The 18,750-nt window shown below is 36.7% G+C and overlaps 2 protein-coding genes across 2 annotated transcripts; one reads left to right on the forward strand and one right to left on the reverse strand.

Moving 5' to 3' along the window:
- The first annotated feature begins 360 nt into the window (after positions 1-360).
- LOC147537364 (flavin-containing monooxygenase FMO GS-OX-like 5) lies at positions 361-1,682 on the forward strand. Its single transcript, XM_086642431.1, has 4 exons — positions 361-422; positions 505-678; positions 772-957; positions 1,586-1,682. Exons 2-4 carry the CDS (start codon positions 592-594, stop codon positions 1,619-1,621), a joined length of 309 nt encoding a protein of 102 aa, XP_086498557.1. The 5' UTR covers positions 361-422; positions 505-591; the 3' UTR covers positions 1,622-1,682.
- A 4,865-nt stretch (positions 1,683-6,547) lies between these two features.
- On the reverse strand, positions 6,548-18,750 carry LOC147537365 (flavin-containing monooxygenase FMO GS-OX-like 4). Its single transcript, XM_086644479.1, has 7 exons — positions 18,184-18,750; positions 16,978-17,048; positions 15,867-16,022; positions 15,229-15,311; positions 13,270-13,405; positions 7,518-7,691; positions 6,548-6,870 (listed from the first exon to the last, which is right to left on the reverse strand). The coding sequence occupies exons 1-7, from the start codon at positions 18,725-18,727 to the stop codon at positions 6,664-6,666; spliced, it is 1,371 nt and encodes a 456-aa protein (XP_086500605.1). The 5' UTR covers positions 18,728-18,750; the 3' UTR covers positions 6,548-6,663.

Raw genomic sequence — 18,750 nt, forward strand, 5'->3', positions numbered from 1 at the left:
CTTTCATATAATAAAGCTTCTTTAGATCTACACAATCTCATAAAACAAGAGACACAAAGTTTTGTCACAATATTAAACTAGATATTGAAGTTAGTTCTTACCTTAAACACAATATTCATACTAGATCTATGTCTTCTTCTTCAAGTTTCTTGTATACTATTCTCCTTTTACTTTCTCTCTCTAGATTGTTCTTGAACTTGACTAAGAAAAGAACTCTCTACACCCTTTTAATTAATTTCATGAGGCTTTTACTTTTTTTACCCCTTCTAGTTTGGTAAACCATTTACTCAAACCCACACTTTTATATTAGGCCCAAACCCAAATTTGGTTTAAAAGCCCCCTTTTCAACAGGACCTCTATATAAGCAAATTTTCCCTCCATTATTAGCTCCTGGGCTTGCTTTCATTGGCATACCTGTTTCGGTCAGTCCCTCTTGGCATTACTTTATTTTCTCATTTTGTTGGGAATTTGATACATATATTTTGATGTTATAATTGCTATCAGCTACTTTCGTTCTTCTTAATTGAGTTGGAAAGCAAGTGGGTAGCTGGTGTTTTATCGGGTCGAATTTCGCTTCCATCTCAAGGAAAAATGACGGAGGATGTTGAAGCCTTCTATTTGAAACTTGAAGCCGAAGGCGTGCCTAAACACAAAACTCATAAATTGTTTGACTTTAAGGTATGAATGTGATTTAATAAGAACTAAATATGAAATATATTGATTCTTGGAGAATAGTATGAATGTTAAAAAATAGTTTGGTTGTCTGTTCAGTGTGAATACAGTGATTGGCTTGCTGCTGAGTGTGGAGTTCTTCCTTGTGAAGAATGGAGAAAGCAAATGACTGAGGAAAATCTTAGAAGAGCAAGAGCTCAGCCGAAAACTTTTAGGGATGAATGGGAAGATGAGCATTTCATTAAACAAGCACAAGATGACTTTCGTCTGTACTTACCAATAGAGGTGATTCACTTGACACAGGTGATGTTTGTTTCTTTTCAAACTCAAATATGATATCGGAATCGGAGACCTGACTCGACTAGAGTCAAATTTTAAAATGTTTGTTTTTCATTTGCCTCGTGTGTTTAGCTCGTCTGAGTGGCTGACTCAGACTGATTTTAGATTCATTTGAGTTAGATATAAATAGGTTTGAATTACGAGCCTATTGTCCGAAATAACTTAAAATGAATCTTGCGCCCTTGACCAAAACAAGTCAGACTCAAGCGAGCCAGATTCAAACAATAAAGAAACAAACACCTTACGTAGTGTTTTTCTATATTGATGTGGATCTCAAGTTTACTTAGTAGATTTATGTGTATTTTATGCATTTAATACGAGTTGATGCTTGTTTTTTTTTTCTCAGTAATGGATGTTTAAACAAGTGTTCTTAAACTCAGGCATTTTGTTGCTGAGTGCTGCCTGCTCGTGCTCGTGCATTTAGGATGTAGACTTGTTCTGAGATCCAACCCCATTAGATAGATAAAAGAATACAAAAACTCATGGTTAATAGAAAAATTACATAAACTAGAATTAAGATCTGGGATTGATTTGATCTGATTTCTTTTAGTTCATACCTTTTTCATTATTTCAGGTGCGTGATTCTAACAATAGGAGGAAGGTATTGTAATGACTAATGAACAATACTATGCTATAATGGTAAAGGTACCAACATTATTGGTTTTCGGATGACTCTTGAAATTAAGACTCCTTTTAATGGTTCTTTCTAGAAGACCAGAAATGTGACGCCCCGTGTCCCAAAATAGACACGATCACGTCCCTACAATTCACAGACGAGACAAAAATCCGACAAAGTCTCCTCTATAAATCGAACTGGTCGGACCTGTAAAACCTGTCATGCAAATCATACATTCGCATATACAGAAATATACTATCGAGCGGAAGCTAAACAAACTCAACATTAATTCGGGTTGAAACACGAACCACAAGAGAATTACAAAAGCCTCATAAACATCAATACAACTTATAAACAAGTCTAAGTGTTAAGTATATATATATATTTATATGTCTTGTTCCGTGACCTTAACCTTGAAATAGGGAAAAGCCAATACACAAAAACCAAAGTAAACAACGTAACGCTACTAGCCTCATCAGACAAGACTGGAATACACACTCCGCCTCGAGGCTACGACGAAGCACCTGCACTCTAGCAACTAGTAGGGGGTCAGATAACTAACGAGTTATTTTGGTAGAAGACTAATTCAAAACCCATCACGTTTTCAAAAGTTCATTTAATAAGTTCTAAACATCATGACAAAACGATTTCTCAAACTAGTTACTATATATATTTTTTACAAAACATTTTCCTTATATCTGGCAAGCAATAGCAATGATTAGCTGCCCACCCATGGTGCGCTCCCAATTAAGAGAAAGTTCCTCCGGAGAATCTATATTGCGTTAGATAGTAACGTCTCATTTTGGCACTAGCTAATGCACTAGCATCTTCTCGAGAAACAGACTTACCCCTAGCCGGTAAGTCCCTCTCCCACCAAAGGACTCACCAATCATTGAAGAGTTTACCTCGTGATACATGTATACCTTAAGTACCTAAATATGTTTTTGGTCACCGAGTTCGAATAAGAGAGTCGTCCCCCAATACTCATGGAAGGATCGGAACCTTATCCTCTTGTCATGCATCTAATTTGATCTTTCAAAATCAGTTACATTCATATATTAAAACTAGTATTTTTATTCACGTCATTCTCTTATCAAACACGGGAATGGAACAACCAAGCGTCATATCGCACACAAAGCAGAGAGATCCCAATCAGTGTCACCTCTCAGGCGAGCGGTCAGGGTGTATGGTCGTGAGCCTCGAGCTGGAAGCACGAGCACCAATGGCGAACGAGTGGAGCACTTCACACCCATGGGTCTCATGACTAGTGTCGCCCACCTCACCGGTCTCACACAGGTTACACCCATGTTCATATGTCATCCTAACCTCAATGGCTACGTGCCCGTAGGTTGACATAATCCGCAGTCGGGTACATACAAGAAAATCTTAAGTAGTTCACGATCATAGTAAAATAGTTCGAAAGCATTTCTTGTATCGCAGTAAAATCATTTAAACATATTCTAGTTCATCATTAAAACTCAATTTCTATGATGCTTAAACTCTAGACATAATGGCGAATAAGACTATAAGACGTAGCATATTTCACCTATTATAATAAAACAGGTCAGTCTGTTACATGAAGGATAAGTCTGACCGTCCATTTTTATCGGGAGTTTTATACAGATCACATTCGACGGTTCGTATAAGTCTCTCTTTATGTAAATCAACTCAAAAGAGAAGGGGAATAGTGTCATTAATTAAATTTTTAAAAATACCAACGTGTATCCCTAAAATAACTTCTACCCCACTTTCTACTCATTCTACTTTTCTCTGTCACGGTTTTCCAACAAATCTTCCCACTAAATTAGTTGGTTACAATCTCTCCACTAAATCAGTTACAATATCCCTAAGATACATAAATCACTTGCCTTCAACCACAAATATACAGACATACACTTATATTTCTATTTCTCTCTCTATCCTATCTGTTCTCTGCAACTCTATCTTTTCTAAATTATTGAAGAGAATGTTACAGCATTAGCCAAGAGGGATCTGTCGCGTCCGTAGGATTCAGAACCTCTACCTCAGTCCTTCCATAACCACAGACCTCCCGCCTACGCACTAGACGAGCTTATTCCTCCTCATTCGCGTACTCTAGGATAAGGAAGAATGCCCAAATATATCGAATAGAAACATTAGGTTCTTATACTAGAAACCTTCTTAGAACAAACACAATAATTACAAACAACGAAAACTCAAACCGTATGTCAAGTCTGGAAGACTTCGAAGATATACTCGAATTTCAATCGATCTCTAACTTTCATAGCCATGTCCAAATAATATCAATACTACACCTTTCCAAAGGTACTTGTTTCCTTAGCATTCGGTTATTGAAAGTCTTCGCCAAATTCAGCTTGAATCATCCTCAAACATTACAAAACACACACAACAGTACATCGGATTTTTCTAAAGCACGATTTGCACTGTAATAATCATAACTCTTTCATCTGAACTTCAAATGACATGTACCATACCATTTCGGAAAACCAACATCTTAAGCTACAACTTTCATGTTTTGGGAAAACCCGTTCGGGTACTCTACAAGACCCAGATTGGCCGACAACAGACGACACTGTACAGTCCTTCGAAATTGTCATTCGGTCGATAAACTATGTCAAATAACTTCTCCAACGTTGCTTATATCTCATAATTACCTAATTCCCAGCTATATACAGCTTGGAGTTGTATCAATTATAAAAAGAGTTAATTCCTATTTGGCCCTCTACTTTATGACCAGCTTCCTTTATGGCCCCCTATTTTTTATAAATTCAAATATGACCCCCTTTTTTATATAAATGTCATAAGTAACCTTCCTATATATATACTTTTTCAAAATAAAATTATTTCTCAAAAAAGAAATTACACCTCACTTACACCTCATATATCTCTCCACCTCACATATCTCTTCACCTCACCTCTTTCTCTCCAACTCACCCCTCTCTCTCTCTCTCGCTTTCTCTCTCTCCAGCTCACTCCTCTTTCTCTCTCCAACTCACTCCCCTCTCTCTCCAACTCACTTTTATCTTCTTCGACGAAGGACGTCGGTCGAAAAGTTTTCCGTCCGACGACCTAAACACTTAAAAAAAAAGCTCTCGTCTTTCTCTAAACACTCCGGCGAATGGGTTTCCCTTCGCCGGAGTCGTGAACAGGTCGCGGGAGTCGGTCTGTTCACGACTCTGGCGAAGGGAAGCCCCTTAGCCGGAGTGTTTAGAGAGAGAGAGTTGAGAGGTTTTTTTTTATGTTTAGGTCGTCGGCCGAAAAAAATTTCGACGACCTTCGTCGGAGAAGATAAAGGTGAGTTGGAGAGAGAGAGAGAGGTGAGTTGGAGAGAGAGAGAGAGGTGAGGTGGAGAGATATGTGAGGTGTAAGTGAGCTGGAATTTCTTTTTTAGAAATAATTTTATTTTGAAAAAACATATATAGGAAGGGTACTTATGACATTTACACCAAAAAAAAGGGGCCATATTTGAATTTATGAAAAATAGGGGGCCATAAAAGAAGCTGGTCACAAAGTTTGGGGCCAAATAGGAATTAACTCTTATAAAGATCACCAAGTTCATAAACCTAGAACTCTAGAAACCATAATAGATTCAATAATCGTCAAAGTTGTTGAGTTTCTTACCTTGATTTAGTTGTTTAGCTTCTCCTTTGATGAAACCCATTCCAATTACTATAAATTAGAAACTAAAGAATCAATTAAAACTCGCAATACAGAAATATAGAGTTTTAGAGAGAGAGAAGCAGTAAATCTCTTACCAAAATCAACAAAACCTATCTTGAATCACTCCTTCAAGCTTGAATACGATAAAAACATCAATTCTCATTCAAATTTCTACCCAAAATATTCGTGATTAATTTTTTCGTCAAAAACCCTAACCTAAAGGGACGATAGTGGTTCAGGACGTTAGGGAACATTTTCATGTCCCCTAATGTCCGTGTTATTGGTTGGGGACATTTTTAAATGTCCCCAAATGTTCATGTTATCGATTTGAACATTTCAAATGTCTCCAAATGTTTGTGTTATTCGTTTAGAACATTTTAAATATCCTGAAATTTATGGACATTTCAGGACAAATGGGTTATATGGACATATGGTGACATTTTAGTGTAAATTTAAGGAGCTTTTGAAGAGAGAATGTTTCTAAAAATATGGAAGACACGTGAGAACACTTAAAGACATTTCAGTAAGGAATATAATAAAAATAATAATAATTATCAAATTAGATTAATAATTTGTAATAAATGATATATAACAATATTATAGGGGTGGTAGTGGTTTATGACATTGGGGGGCACTCAGAGACAAAATGTTCCGTAGACATTTTAAGACATTTCGAGACATTTATCCATAAACAAAATATCTTTATAGACATTTCAAGACATTTGGTTTATAGACAAAATGTCTTGAGACATTTCAAGTCATTTGGTCCATAAACAAAATGTTGGGGGCATTTCAAAATATTCAATCCATAGACAAAATGTGTGGTGGATATCATCATTATGAAGGACATTCGTAGACATTTACTATTTTAATATTATTAGTATTGTCTAATCATATGAAATAATATATTTGTACTAATATTTTCAAAAATATATTTTTCAATGTTTGTAGACATTTTTGGATATCTAAGGACATTGATGGACATTTATTATTTTAATATTATCATTATTGTCTAATCATATGAAATAATGTATTTGTAGTAATATTCCAAAAATATATTTTTCAATGTTTGTAGACATTCGTGGATATCTGTGGACATTGATAGATTATTAGTGGACATCTATTATTTTAATATTATCAGTATTGTCTAATCATATGAAATAATATATTTGTACCAATATTTCAAAAACGTATTTTTAATATTTATAGACATTCTTAGATGTTTGTGGACATTGATGGATAATTAGTGGACGCCTATTATTTAATATAGTATAACAATAATAATAATATAATATAAGTCAAATTATTAGGAATACCAAAATAAACTCACAACAATATATACCAAAATAACCAAGTATAAGGAAATTTTGGGGATTCTAATGACTCCTCTTTGGTGATAAATACTTGAGAAAGTCTTGTTGTGCTTGTAAAATCAAATGATCATCTTCCCATTCATCTCTATACGTTTCTGGGTTAGTAAATGGTCTTGTAAAAGCTTCTACTTCCATTTGCTTTCTCCATTCTTCCCAAGGCAAACATTTGCACTCCTTACTGAGCCAGTCAATGCTCTCAGCTTGAAATAACTGTAAGATAACCATTCAGTGAAAACCACATGTAATCAACTAAAGTAATACTATAAAAATTAGTGTGGAAAAAGGGATATAAGTGTGGTTAAGTTCGTGGTCATCCAACTCAAAATCGGTTGACAATGAGTGGAGAGGATTTGTACAACATATTCTTGGTTGCTAGATAGTCTTTCTCTCATGTTGGACTATTCTAACAAGCCTCTTCACGTGTGGCGTGTTTAGTCAAAAACATATTTTTTTTTCAGGTGACGTGGAGTACGTGTGAATTTTAAGCTTATCACATGTGACCCTAACTTTAATACCATGTTAAGTTTAACTCAAAATGAATTGACAATGAGTGGAGAGAACCTATGCATCATATTCTTAGTTGCCAGATAGTCTTTCTTTCATGTGAGACTATTCTCACAATTGTATTTACTACAACTAGGATATCAATATCAATATCAAAATCAGTCATTTTTATAGTTCTTGGAGGGTAAAAGTTGGCCTTGCTATAAACTTTTGTAAAAGTCATGATTGACATAGAGTTTTTTCTAAGTTGATCTGTATCAAATTCTAAACTATTTAATCTTTTTTGTCCTAATTAGGTTTCATATATGAGACCAAAAAACGCCCTATGAGAATTTTTAGCTAGCTAATTGTACCTTAATATTCATCATTTTATGACTGTGATGCTTAGGTACACTTTCAGCTTCAAGTTTCAAATAAAAAGCTTCAACATCCATCACCATCTCTTCTTTAGATGGAAGTGAAATTTGACCAGATAAAACACCAGCTACCCACTTGGCTGTCAGCTCGAATAAGGGAAAATGAGCAACCTAAAATAAAAAAAATGTTGATTTGATCTTAGATAGTAAACCTCAATGGTTTTTTTAAAGTAGTAAACCTCAATGGTTGATCATAAATGTGTTAGCTACAGATTTTAACTGATACGGCCGAATATATATATAAATATATATGTGGGAGGCGGTTTAACATGGTCATTGGCGGTTTATAATTGGAGGCATGGCTGTAGGCGGTTTGGAAATCAAGATGAGGGGGTTTTGGAAATTCAAATTAAGAAGGGCGGTTTTTCAATTTTGCAAGTTTCAAATTGGTTGGTTTTTAAATTGGTTGGTTTAGGTCGGCTTATAATAATATATAAATAGGGGAGCCAATCAACACATAAACACATCAACAACAATTCTTCTTTAGAGAAAGTTAAAGAGAGAGCAAGTGAGAGAGAAATTTTATTCATAGTTTTGAGCGGTGTTTAATTTCTCGGTCGTCGAAGATCTAGTATAGAAGCTTAAATTCTATACGGTACCATCTTGGGACGAACTTACGGGTTGTGTGAGTCGTCTTCATCTATCTTTCAATAAAGTTTTCTTGTTCGCCCGAGGACGTAGGTTTTAAAGCCGAACTTCGTTAATTTTGTTCGCATATTTAGATTTTGGCTTAGCTTTTCGACAATTTTCATAATCGGATCAATTTCTAGGATAGGTTCGATAGCTTCCGCAAACTTTTAGTACTAACAGTTGGTGTCAGAGCCTTGTTGAGATTGAACGAAGAAGAAGATGGGATCGTGAAGTGGTACGGTCAAATCAGGGAAATATGATAGAGAAGTTCAATGGGAAAAACGATTTTTCTTATTGGCGGATGCAGATGAAGAATCTGCTAATCTTGCAGAAATTACACAAGACGTTGACGGGAAAGAAACTAGAAGATATGTCAGATGAGGATTGGGAAGAGTTAGATCTCGAAGCACGGGCAACCGTTATGTTGTGTCTTGAGAGGGACGTGGCGTTCCTAGTAGATGGAGAAACAACGACGGCGAGTGTGTGGTTAAAGCTAGAAAGCAATTTCATGATGAAAACTTTAACGAATCGGGTCTACTTAAGATCCAAATTATTCACATGTAGAATGGAGGTTCTTCTATTCAGGAATATGTGAACAGGTTAGACAAGATTATCTCAGATTTGAAGGATATTGATGTTAAGGTTGAGGATGAGGACCAAGCCATCATATTGTTACTTTCATTACCTAAATCCTATGAGAACCTTGTTCAAACTTTGAATGCTTGTTGGTGATAGTCTAAGCTTGGAAGAGACGAGAAATTCGTTATTAGCGGATAACCTTCGTAAGGTTGCTACTAGCAGTATGACGTCGGGTGGAGTAGACAAGGATCAAGCACAAGGGTTGTTTGCAACGAGGGGGAGGAGTAATGAAAGAGGAAAGGGAGGGAAATCTAGATCCAAATCTAGAGGCTCTTTCAAGAAAACGTGTTTTAGTTGTGGTGAGCTTGGCCACTTTAAAGCGGTTTGTCCAAAAAAAAAGTTGAAGCAAAAGAACGAAGGCTACAAGGGGAAACAAGAGATGCAAGAGGCGGGATATGTGTCAGAAGACCCGAACGAATGTTTCTCGGTGACAGAGGTGTCTGAGAATATCTCCGATAAGTGGATGCTTGATTCAGGGGCGTCACACCACATGTGTCCAAATAGGAAGTGGTTTACTACCTATAGGAGTATAGATGGTGGTATAGTTATAATGGGTAATGATAATATATGTAAAACTGTGGGACTCGAAACAATACGTATCAAGATGCACGATGGAGTGGTGAGAACATTGACGGACGTAAGACACATACCCGATTTGCGAAAAAATCTAATTTCCCTCGGTGTGTTAGAGCGGAACGGCTGTAAGATAATTATAGAGAATGGCTCCATAAAAGTCGTTAAGGGTTCTTTGGTGGTAATGAGAGGTACTCGTTACGGTAATTTATACAAACTTTTGGGGACAACAATTAAGGGAGATGTAGCAGTAGGAATGAGTAGAAGGGATCCAACAACTTGTACGAAGCTTTGGCATATGCGCCTTGGGCATATGTCAGAAAAGGGTCTATCTTTGATGTGCGGGAAAGGCTTGTTGAAGGACATAAAGAAGCCTTGCATGGAGTTTTGTGAGCATTGTGTGTTCGGGAAGGCACACAAGGTGACGTTCTCTACAAGCAAGCACAAGAGCAAAGAGGTATTAGACTACGTACATACCGATGTCTGGGGACCGACAAAGTTAGCCTCTAAGGGTGGTTCGAGGTATTTTGTTACATTCGTTGATAATCATTCGAGATTTGTCTAGCTTTATTTTCTGAAGCATAAGAATGAGGTATTCAACACATTCCTGGTGTGGAAAGCAATGGTTGAGAACAAAACTGGTCGAAAGCTGAAGACGTTAAGATCGGATAATGGGACCGAGTACAAGGATGGGGCATTCAAGGAGTTTTGTAATCAGGAAGGCATTGTGAGGCACTGGACAGTAGTAAACACACCTCAGCAGAATGGAGTCGCAGAGAGATTGAACCGTACACTACTTGAAAAGGCGATATGTATTCGCTCCAGTTCCGGATTAGGCGTAGAATGGTGGGCAGAATCTGTTGCTACAACATGTTATATTGTGAACAGGTCTCCACATTCTTCTTTAGATGACGGCACACCTTACAAGGTGTGGTCAGGTGAACATGCAGATTACGATAGACTTAAGGTTTTCGATTGTACGGCCTATTACCATGTTAAAGGTAACAAACTTGATAATAGAGCAAAGAAGGCAATATTCTTAGGATATGCTACAGGAGTCAAGGGTTATCGGCTATGGTGTACGGAAGACAAGAAGTTTGTAATCAGCAGAGATGTGGTGTTTGACGAGTCATCTATTATAGCTATGACGAAAGCTACTGTGCCTAGTTGTGGTGATGTTAGGTCTACTAAAGCTCAAGTAGTGGAAGTAGAAGCCGAAGACCAACGGGTTTTTAGGAATCATGATCAGGTGGAGCATCATGATAATACTCAGGATGAGAAAATTGATGAACCCGATCATGAGGAGGGTCAGGGGGAAGATACACAAGTTTTACAACAATAGCAGCAGGATGTTTCGGTACAACGCCGAAACGGTTATATAAGCCGGTACAGAGGTTAGGGTCAGACAAACCTCTTAGGCATTATGGGCAGGCAAATGTGGTTGAATATGCACTATCGGTGGAAGACGACGAGCCGGTCACCTTCAAACAAGATATAACCGCGGAGGAAAGAGAGAGTTGGTTGGTTGCTATGCAAGAAGAGATGGTGTCTCTTCACAATAACAAGACATGGGAGGTTGTCCCATTGCCCAAAGGGAAGTCTGTTATTGGTTATAAATGGGTGTACAAGAAGAAAGAGGATTCTTCTGAGATCAAGGGTACACTATATAAGGCAAGACTACAGGCCAAGGGTTATGCACAGAAAGAAGGGTCGACTACAATGAGATTTTCTCTCCGGTCGTGAAACATACTTCTATTTCGGGTGCTATTGAGTATTGTTGCTCATGGTAATCTTGAGGTGGAACAACTCGATGTTAAAACCGTCTTCTTGCACAGAGATTTAGAAGAAGAAATTTATATGGCTCAACCTGAGGGATACAAGGTTGAGGGTAAAGAAAATCAAGTATGTCGTTTGAGGAAGTCTCTTTACGGATTGAAACAATCCCCTCGCCAATGGTACAAACGATTTGATTTTTTCATGCTAAAGTATGGTTTTCGCAGAAGCGACTATGATTGTTGTGTATACATCAAGAAGCTTCGCGAAGGTGACTTTATTTATCTCCTTTTGTATGTGGATGACATGCTTATTGCTTCTCGAAGCATGGTGGACATAGATAACTTGAAATCTCAACTCAGTCAAGAGTTTGAGATGAAAGACATGGGCGCTGCATTGAAGATACTGAGAATGGAGATTAAGAGAAAGCGGTCAAGTAGGAAACTTTACTTGAGTCAAAAAGGTCACATCGAACGAGTAGTTTTTCGATTCGGGATGCAGAATGCGAAGGCGGTGTCAACACCTTTGGCACCACACTTCAGGCTTTCGGGAAGACAATCTCCCACTACTACGGTGGAGAAGGATCATATGGATCGTGTACCTTATGCTAGTGCAGTTGGCAGTTTGATGTACTCTATGGTGTGTACTCGTCCGGATATTTCACAAACGGTCAGTGTGGTTAGTAGGTTTATGGCAAACCCGGGGAAGACACATTGGGAAGCTGTGAAGTGGGTCTTGAGGTACTTAAAGGGTACCGTTGATACGGGTTTGTGCTTTGGTGGAGACACATGTCAGCTAAGCGGTTATGTTGACTCGGATTATGCTGGCGATCTAGATAAAAGACCATCTACTACTGGTTATGTATTTAGGGTACATGGTGCTCCAGTTAGTTGGTGATTGATATTACAATCTACAGTTGCGCTATCTACTACGGAGGTCAAGTATATGGCTATGGTCGAGGGTGTGAAGGAAGCTTGTGTTTGTGGAGTCTTCTGGATGATCTAAGGATTAAGCAGGAGTGCGTCGATGTATGGTGTGATAGTCAAAGTGCGATCCACTTGGCGAAGAATCAGGTTCATCATGCTCGTACTAAGCATATCGATGTCAGATATCACTTTGTACAAGATGTCATAAAGGAAGGTGATGTTTCTCTCATGAAGGTACACATAGATGAGAATCCCGCGGACATGTTGACTAAAGTGGTGACGTGTAGCAAGTTTCAGCATTGCCTGGAATTGCTACAAATCGTTTCGTGTTAAGTTGCCCGAAAGGGCGTAATGGCGACAAGGTAAACTTTATGTGAAGGGTTGGTAGAACTACGGTAGGCTTGATCCTATAAAAGGGTACGCAGGCAATGATGGTCATATGGTGCAGTCGGATGAAGTTACAAGAAGCAGATATATCTTACAAAGAGTATCCTGGTGTTCGTCCAAAATTTAAAGTATATCAAATTGTGTACGAGATGGAGAATTGTGGGAGGCGGTTTAACATGGTCATTGGCGGTTTATTATTGGATGCATGGTTGTAGGCGGTTTGGAAATCAAGATGAGGCGGTTTTGGAAATTCAAATTGAGAAGGGCGGTTTTTCAGTTTGGCAAGTTTCAAATTGGTTGGTTTAGGTCGACTTATAATAATATATAAATAGGGGAGCCAATCAACACATAAACACATCAACAACAAACACAACAACTCTTCTTTAGAGAGAGCTAAAGAGAGAGCAAGTGACAGAGAAATTTTGTTCATAGTTTTTAGCGGTGTTTAATTTCTCGGTTGTCGAAGATCTAGTGTAGAAGGTTAAATTCTATACGGTATCATCTAGGGACGAACTTGCGGGTTGTGTGAGTCGTCTTCATCTATCCTTCAATAAAGTTTTCTTTTCGCCCGAGGACGTAGGCTTTAAAGTCGAACCTCGTTAATTCTGTTCGCATATTTAGATTTTGGCTTAGCTTTTCGATAATTTTCATAATCGGATCAATTTCTAGGATAGGTTCGATAGCTTCCGCAAATTTTTAGTACTAACAATATATATTATTTACGAAACAAGTGATTAAGTATACTGTGAATAAAGACGAACCCTTAAATGCATGCCGATAAACGAAAGACCCGGAGACAAAAACGGTTGAAAAACTTGTTTATACAGAGGTCCTACACGATTTTCATCCACGGTGACTAAGTTGTTGGCCTCTAGAAACGGGAAATGATACTTGTACCTGAAAATTAAACATATTAGTTATTAAGATATAATAGTTGAATGCGACGTAAAATTGTCCATCAAGAATATCACAAATGAGAAAAACTCAAAGAGCATCTCTAGCGCAACATTTAAACTCTAAATCTTAGAATGCCACATAGGATTTTTTAGAGTTTCTCTTTAATATCCATCTCTAATTCAAAACTCAACGAGAATCTTTAAAATGATGTGTCAAGATTTATTCCAGAAATCCTTAAAAGAACACTCTATCCAACATTCTCATGAAACATATTCCACGAAAATACAGATTGATTTATTTGGTTGTCATTAGTCATATCGTGGGATTGTATAAATTTGTTGTTTGGTTAAGAACTAATTTCAACAGAATTAATTATAATATACTCCGTATTCTTCAAAGAAATTTAAATTGCTCATATTTTATTTATCTATAATTTTGTTTTCATTAGTTTCATTGATCTTTAGACCAGTAGCTTAGTTGAGTTTTAGGTGTGTTTCTTTCACAATTTAAATTGCTCATATCTTATTTATGTATGAATACCTTTGCAATGTCATACGTTGGCAATTGCAAGTAGATGTTGTTGGGGTCCCTCCTTATATAAAAAAGACTCCTTGTTGAAATAGGATTTTCCCTATTCCTTTTTTTCGGGTGAAATAGGTTTCCTGTTTCAAGCCTAAAAGCGAATCCTGTTTCTAATAAAATACTTCCCTAATTATCATTATAAAAGGGAATGAATGGAAAAATATTATTCATACTTTCAAGTCAGAGAGTATCCTCTCAGATCATATATTATCAAGTTAGAGATAGATTAGAGAGATGAAACAGAGAGAGAGAGAGAGAATCCTCTCAGATCATATATTCTCATGTTAGAGAGAGAGATCAGAGTGATGAGACAAAGAAAGAAGGTGAGATTTCTGAAGTGATCATTTCAAGAGATGTTGAAAGAGAAGAACATTGGTTTGAAGAAAAGAAGATTATTAATCTTGTGAAGCAATTTAGTTTGTGTTAAACTTCATCATGTTTTGTGGTATTTTAGGATTTGTTCAAATCTCAAGGAGTAAGAAATCTTTGTATCCCCTTTCTTGTTTGGTTTATCCACCATAGGTTTGGTGAAGATTTGGTTAATGCTCTATTTGTTTAGGGAAGAGTTGTTATCCAAGAGTGTTTCCACACATCTTGAAGAGTTGGTTAATCTGGTTAATCCTCTATTTGTTTAGGGAATAGTTGTTATCCTAGAGTGTTTCCATACATCGTGAAGAATTGTTTAATCCTTTATTTGTTTAGGGAAGAGTTGTTATCCAAGAGTGTTTTCGCACATCTTGAATAGTTGGTTAATCCTCTATTTGTTTAGGGAAGAGTTGTTATCCAAGAGTGTTTCCACACATCTTGAAGAATTGTTTAATCCTCTATTTGTTTGGGGAAGAGTTGTTATCCAAGAGTGTTTCCGCACATCTTGAAGAGTTGGTTAATCCTCTATTTGTTTAGGGAAGAGTTGTTATCCAAGAGTGTTTCCACACATCTTGAAGAGTTGGTTTATCCACCATAGGTTTGGTGTTGTGTAACCCATTATTTAATCATAATGGAAGAATTCTGGTCTAGGTCTCGTGGTTATTTTACCTTCTATCTTGGAATGACTTTTTGCCACGTCAAATTATCTTGGCGTCTCTGCTTTCACTTTCACTTTCACATCTTTTATCTTCATATTCCTCAACAAGCTAATTAGGTCATTATTCCTAACAGATGTAACGGGATACATAAAAGGCACTGAGTTTTTCTTGATAAACACTAGCCTAATTATTAAATGTGTAATGAGTGAGACATACCCAGTACAATGTATAATGACATCAACCAGAATTGAGCTTCCATCTTCAAACACCACACTGCCATCTTTATGAGCACTCTCTATCTATAATCAATTTTAGTAATATTTAGTTAACCTCTCAAATTAATGAACACCACAATAATATATGGGTTAATATATTTATTGTGCATAGATACTTCAAAACTTGAGCAGATGAGCAGCCAAGGAGCTATTTATACTACTGCCACCCAAGTTGGATTTCAATCACACCTAATTTTGAACAAATTTGATTTTTCAAAACAGTTGAATGATTTTGAAATGAAACCTTCTAACTCGAAGATATTTTATTGTCCCAAGTCTTTTGGTCTACAAAAACTTGCATAAATCAGTAAACAAAGTGTAAGCTAATTGCAAAAATGAATTACTATTCCTTTTTAAGAAAGCGATGATAGGCGTACTACTTCCATTTCCTACTACACTCCCTATAACCATCTCAACCTTCCTTCATCGTCATGATATAAAGATACATATGTCGATTTTGAGAATTTCAAAATTAACATATAGGAAGTGTAGTAGGAAGCCATGTTATCATATTAGTAAAAAAAGAAAAAGCAAACAAAAGTCATTATCTTTTTCGGTGAGATCAATGTTGGTTATTACCATTGGATGAAGCCACATATTATCATAAACAAGATGCTTTGTAGGTGTTTCATTCTTTGTCAAAGATCTAATTGCAACATGAACTTCTTTTGCAACTCTTACTAATTCCCTAGATATGTCTTTAGCACTAGGAGCATTTCCTATCACAACCACTACCTGTATGTACACATATATCTGTATTAGAATTTATCAATGTTAAAGAAATAAAGTAAAATATGTTGTGATAGTCTTATATAATCTTCATTGATACACCGAAACAAAGTAAGCGTTACATCACTTTTTATATTTAGCAGGTCAAAACGTCAGCAACATGTATATATGAGAGTATAACCCGTGTCGGATAGGCACAGTTCTACAATCTCAAATTTTGAAGATAAATTTGAGAGTTGTATTCTTATGCATTGAAGATAAATTTAGGAGGTATAATCATAACCTTTGGAGATAAGTTTGAGAGATGTAATCTCAACCCTTTGAGACAATTTTGAGAAAGTGTAATCTTAGTCATTGAAGATGATCGTATATTTTAAAATAAATACTCTTCTCTTTTATTATATAGACAGATTCGTCTATTTAGTCTCTCTTTTTTGTTGAGAGATCTATTTAGTCTCTTGGAATATGTTTGGCATCTGGACACTCCTACAATTTATCACATCTTATTTTTACGTACCATAATGACTTTCATTCAAGTATTTGTAGATCTACTTCTGAAACTACAAATTTCACACTTTGACGTAACAAAATTGACTATAGTTCTCACCAACATATAAATAGGGTACAAAATTTTTCATAAGATCCACAAATGGAACCTTGACATTATTATTTTGTTCATAAATAAGCAATAATAATATGATATCAGAATCATACGGTTTAAAAAAATGTGAAATCTGTGTAATTAGAACCAAGAAATGATGAGTTAGTCGTTTTAATAATATGGTAACGCGATTGAGCCTTCCACTTTCAACTACCAATTTTTTAAATAAAAAATGATTTCGATCAAATCAACCTATATGACACGCAAAACAATTAAATAAATGAACAAGGAGGACTATCCGATTTAAGTGCAATTTCTACATACCACGAGGAGAGAAAGATAGATAGTTAAGAAAAATACTTGATTTCGGAAAGGTTCAGGAACACGATAACTGTGGCTATGAATTTGCTTTCCTGGCCATGTCTTAAAACCTAGAGAAAAATTTATGTACATGTGTGAGCGTCGAGAAATGATTATAAAGAACTATTAATATTACACAAATTGCAATTGGTGAGAGTGTTTTTGTCATTGTTCAATATATTAACTATTCCCTAACAAAGTGACCAATTTACTAGCTTTCAACAGAAAAAAAAAAAAAAGTGACCAACTTACTTACCTGGTGGCTATATCAGTGTCAAAGACGCCTGGAGGCAATTTTGAGGGAGAATTTTGTAGGGAAGGGAGCGCCTTTACATTTTACAACTTACAAGGATTGCCTCTAAAATAAATTTCTAATGAAGTATGAACTTTTTTCTTAGAACCAATTAGTATGAACTTTTGAGAGCTAATTAATATTTGGGCGAAATTAGGTACTAGATTAGAGGTGGGAATCGTTCTAGGTCGGGCTGGTCGGGCCAGTCGGGTTCATATCATTCATCGGGTCGGGCCGGTCGGGCTTTTAAACTCTCTGTCTATTCGGGATTTCAGGTTTAATCGGGCGGGCGGGTTATTTAAAAAATCCTCTTGTCCAGAACCCGTCCAAGTCCATCAAACTTTTCGGGTTTCTCGGGTATCGAGTTTTCACCAAAGTTTCAAATATCTCAGTCGAAGTGACCAAAATAATTCTATTTCGATGGAACAGAAATTTCTATCGAAACTAAAATTTAATTAAGTTTCTCTTAACAATGTTGTGTCAAGGGCACTCCTCACTTGGACAATAATATATGTATATATATCTATATTATACACTTCAAATATTTTAAAAATATGTCTATATATATATCTATATATATTATACATGCATAGGTAAATACATACAAGCAAGCATAAATATAATGCGCATAGGTATTATCGTATAAATGGATGACATTATTAAGCGGGTTATGTCGGGTAAAGATTATCGGGCGGGATGCCGGGTAGCACTTCAAAACCCGTACCCGACCTGTTGATTTCATCGGGTCAGTCGGGCTAAACCCGTCTTCGGATTTCGGGTACCTACGACCTCTAACGGACTTGGGTACCCATGACGAGTTTCGGATTTGCGGACTTTTTTCCCAGCCCTATACTAGATAAAGAGAATATTATTGTTTATGGTTAGAAAATTGGAAAGATGAAAAGATTAAAGACCTGGAAAATCTGCAATTCGTGGTTGAGTGTTGTGCCCACTACAAACAACCACAGCATCAAACACCTCCTCGAATAAATCTGATTTATTTTTCCACTTCAAAGCCCATTTTCTCGTATCGGCCCCTTTTTCTTCATCATAATCATCAATAAACCTAACATCAACTACCTCCGTTCCAAACCTAATCAACTCATTGAGTTGAAAATGTTTAGCAAACTCTTCTAAATAGTTCAAAACCTCCACATGAATGGGATACCTTCTTGAAGCATTTACAAATGGGTAATCCCTGAAACACATAATTTCAGAAGGGAGATTGGTTCGAAGAGAATCATATAGACTACTATGAACGATAGTTCGAAATGGGTTGGTTCCTAATGGATCGGATTCGACATTTGGGTCGTATACCCATACACCTCCCACCCGGTTACTCCGCTCGAAGACGACTACATTGTGACCTTCACTACATAGCTCTCGCGATGCAACCAAGCCGGCTGCACCAGCCCCGATCACAGCTACACTTCTGGAGATTTGTATTGAGGAACCCATGGCCTAGTGATAGTTGTGGTTCT

Source organism: Eschscholzia californica, unplaced genomic scaffold, assembly GCF_041429995.1.
Source record: "Eschscholzia californica isolate CP2 unplaced genomic scaffold, dmEscCali1.0.p SCAF_5, whole genome shotgun sequence".
In the NCBI taxonomy this organism is placed as follows: domain Eukaryota; kingdom Viridiplantae; phylum Streptophyta; class Magnoliopsida; order Ranunculales; family Papaveraceae; genus Eschscholzia; species Eschscholzia californica.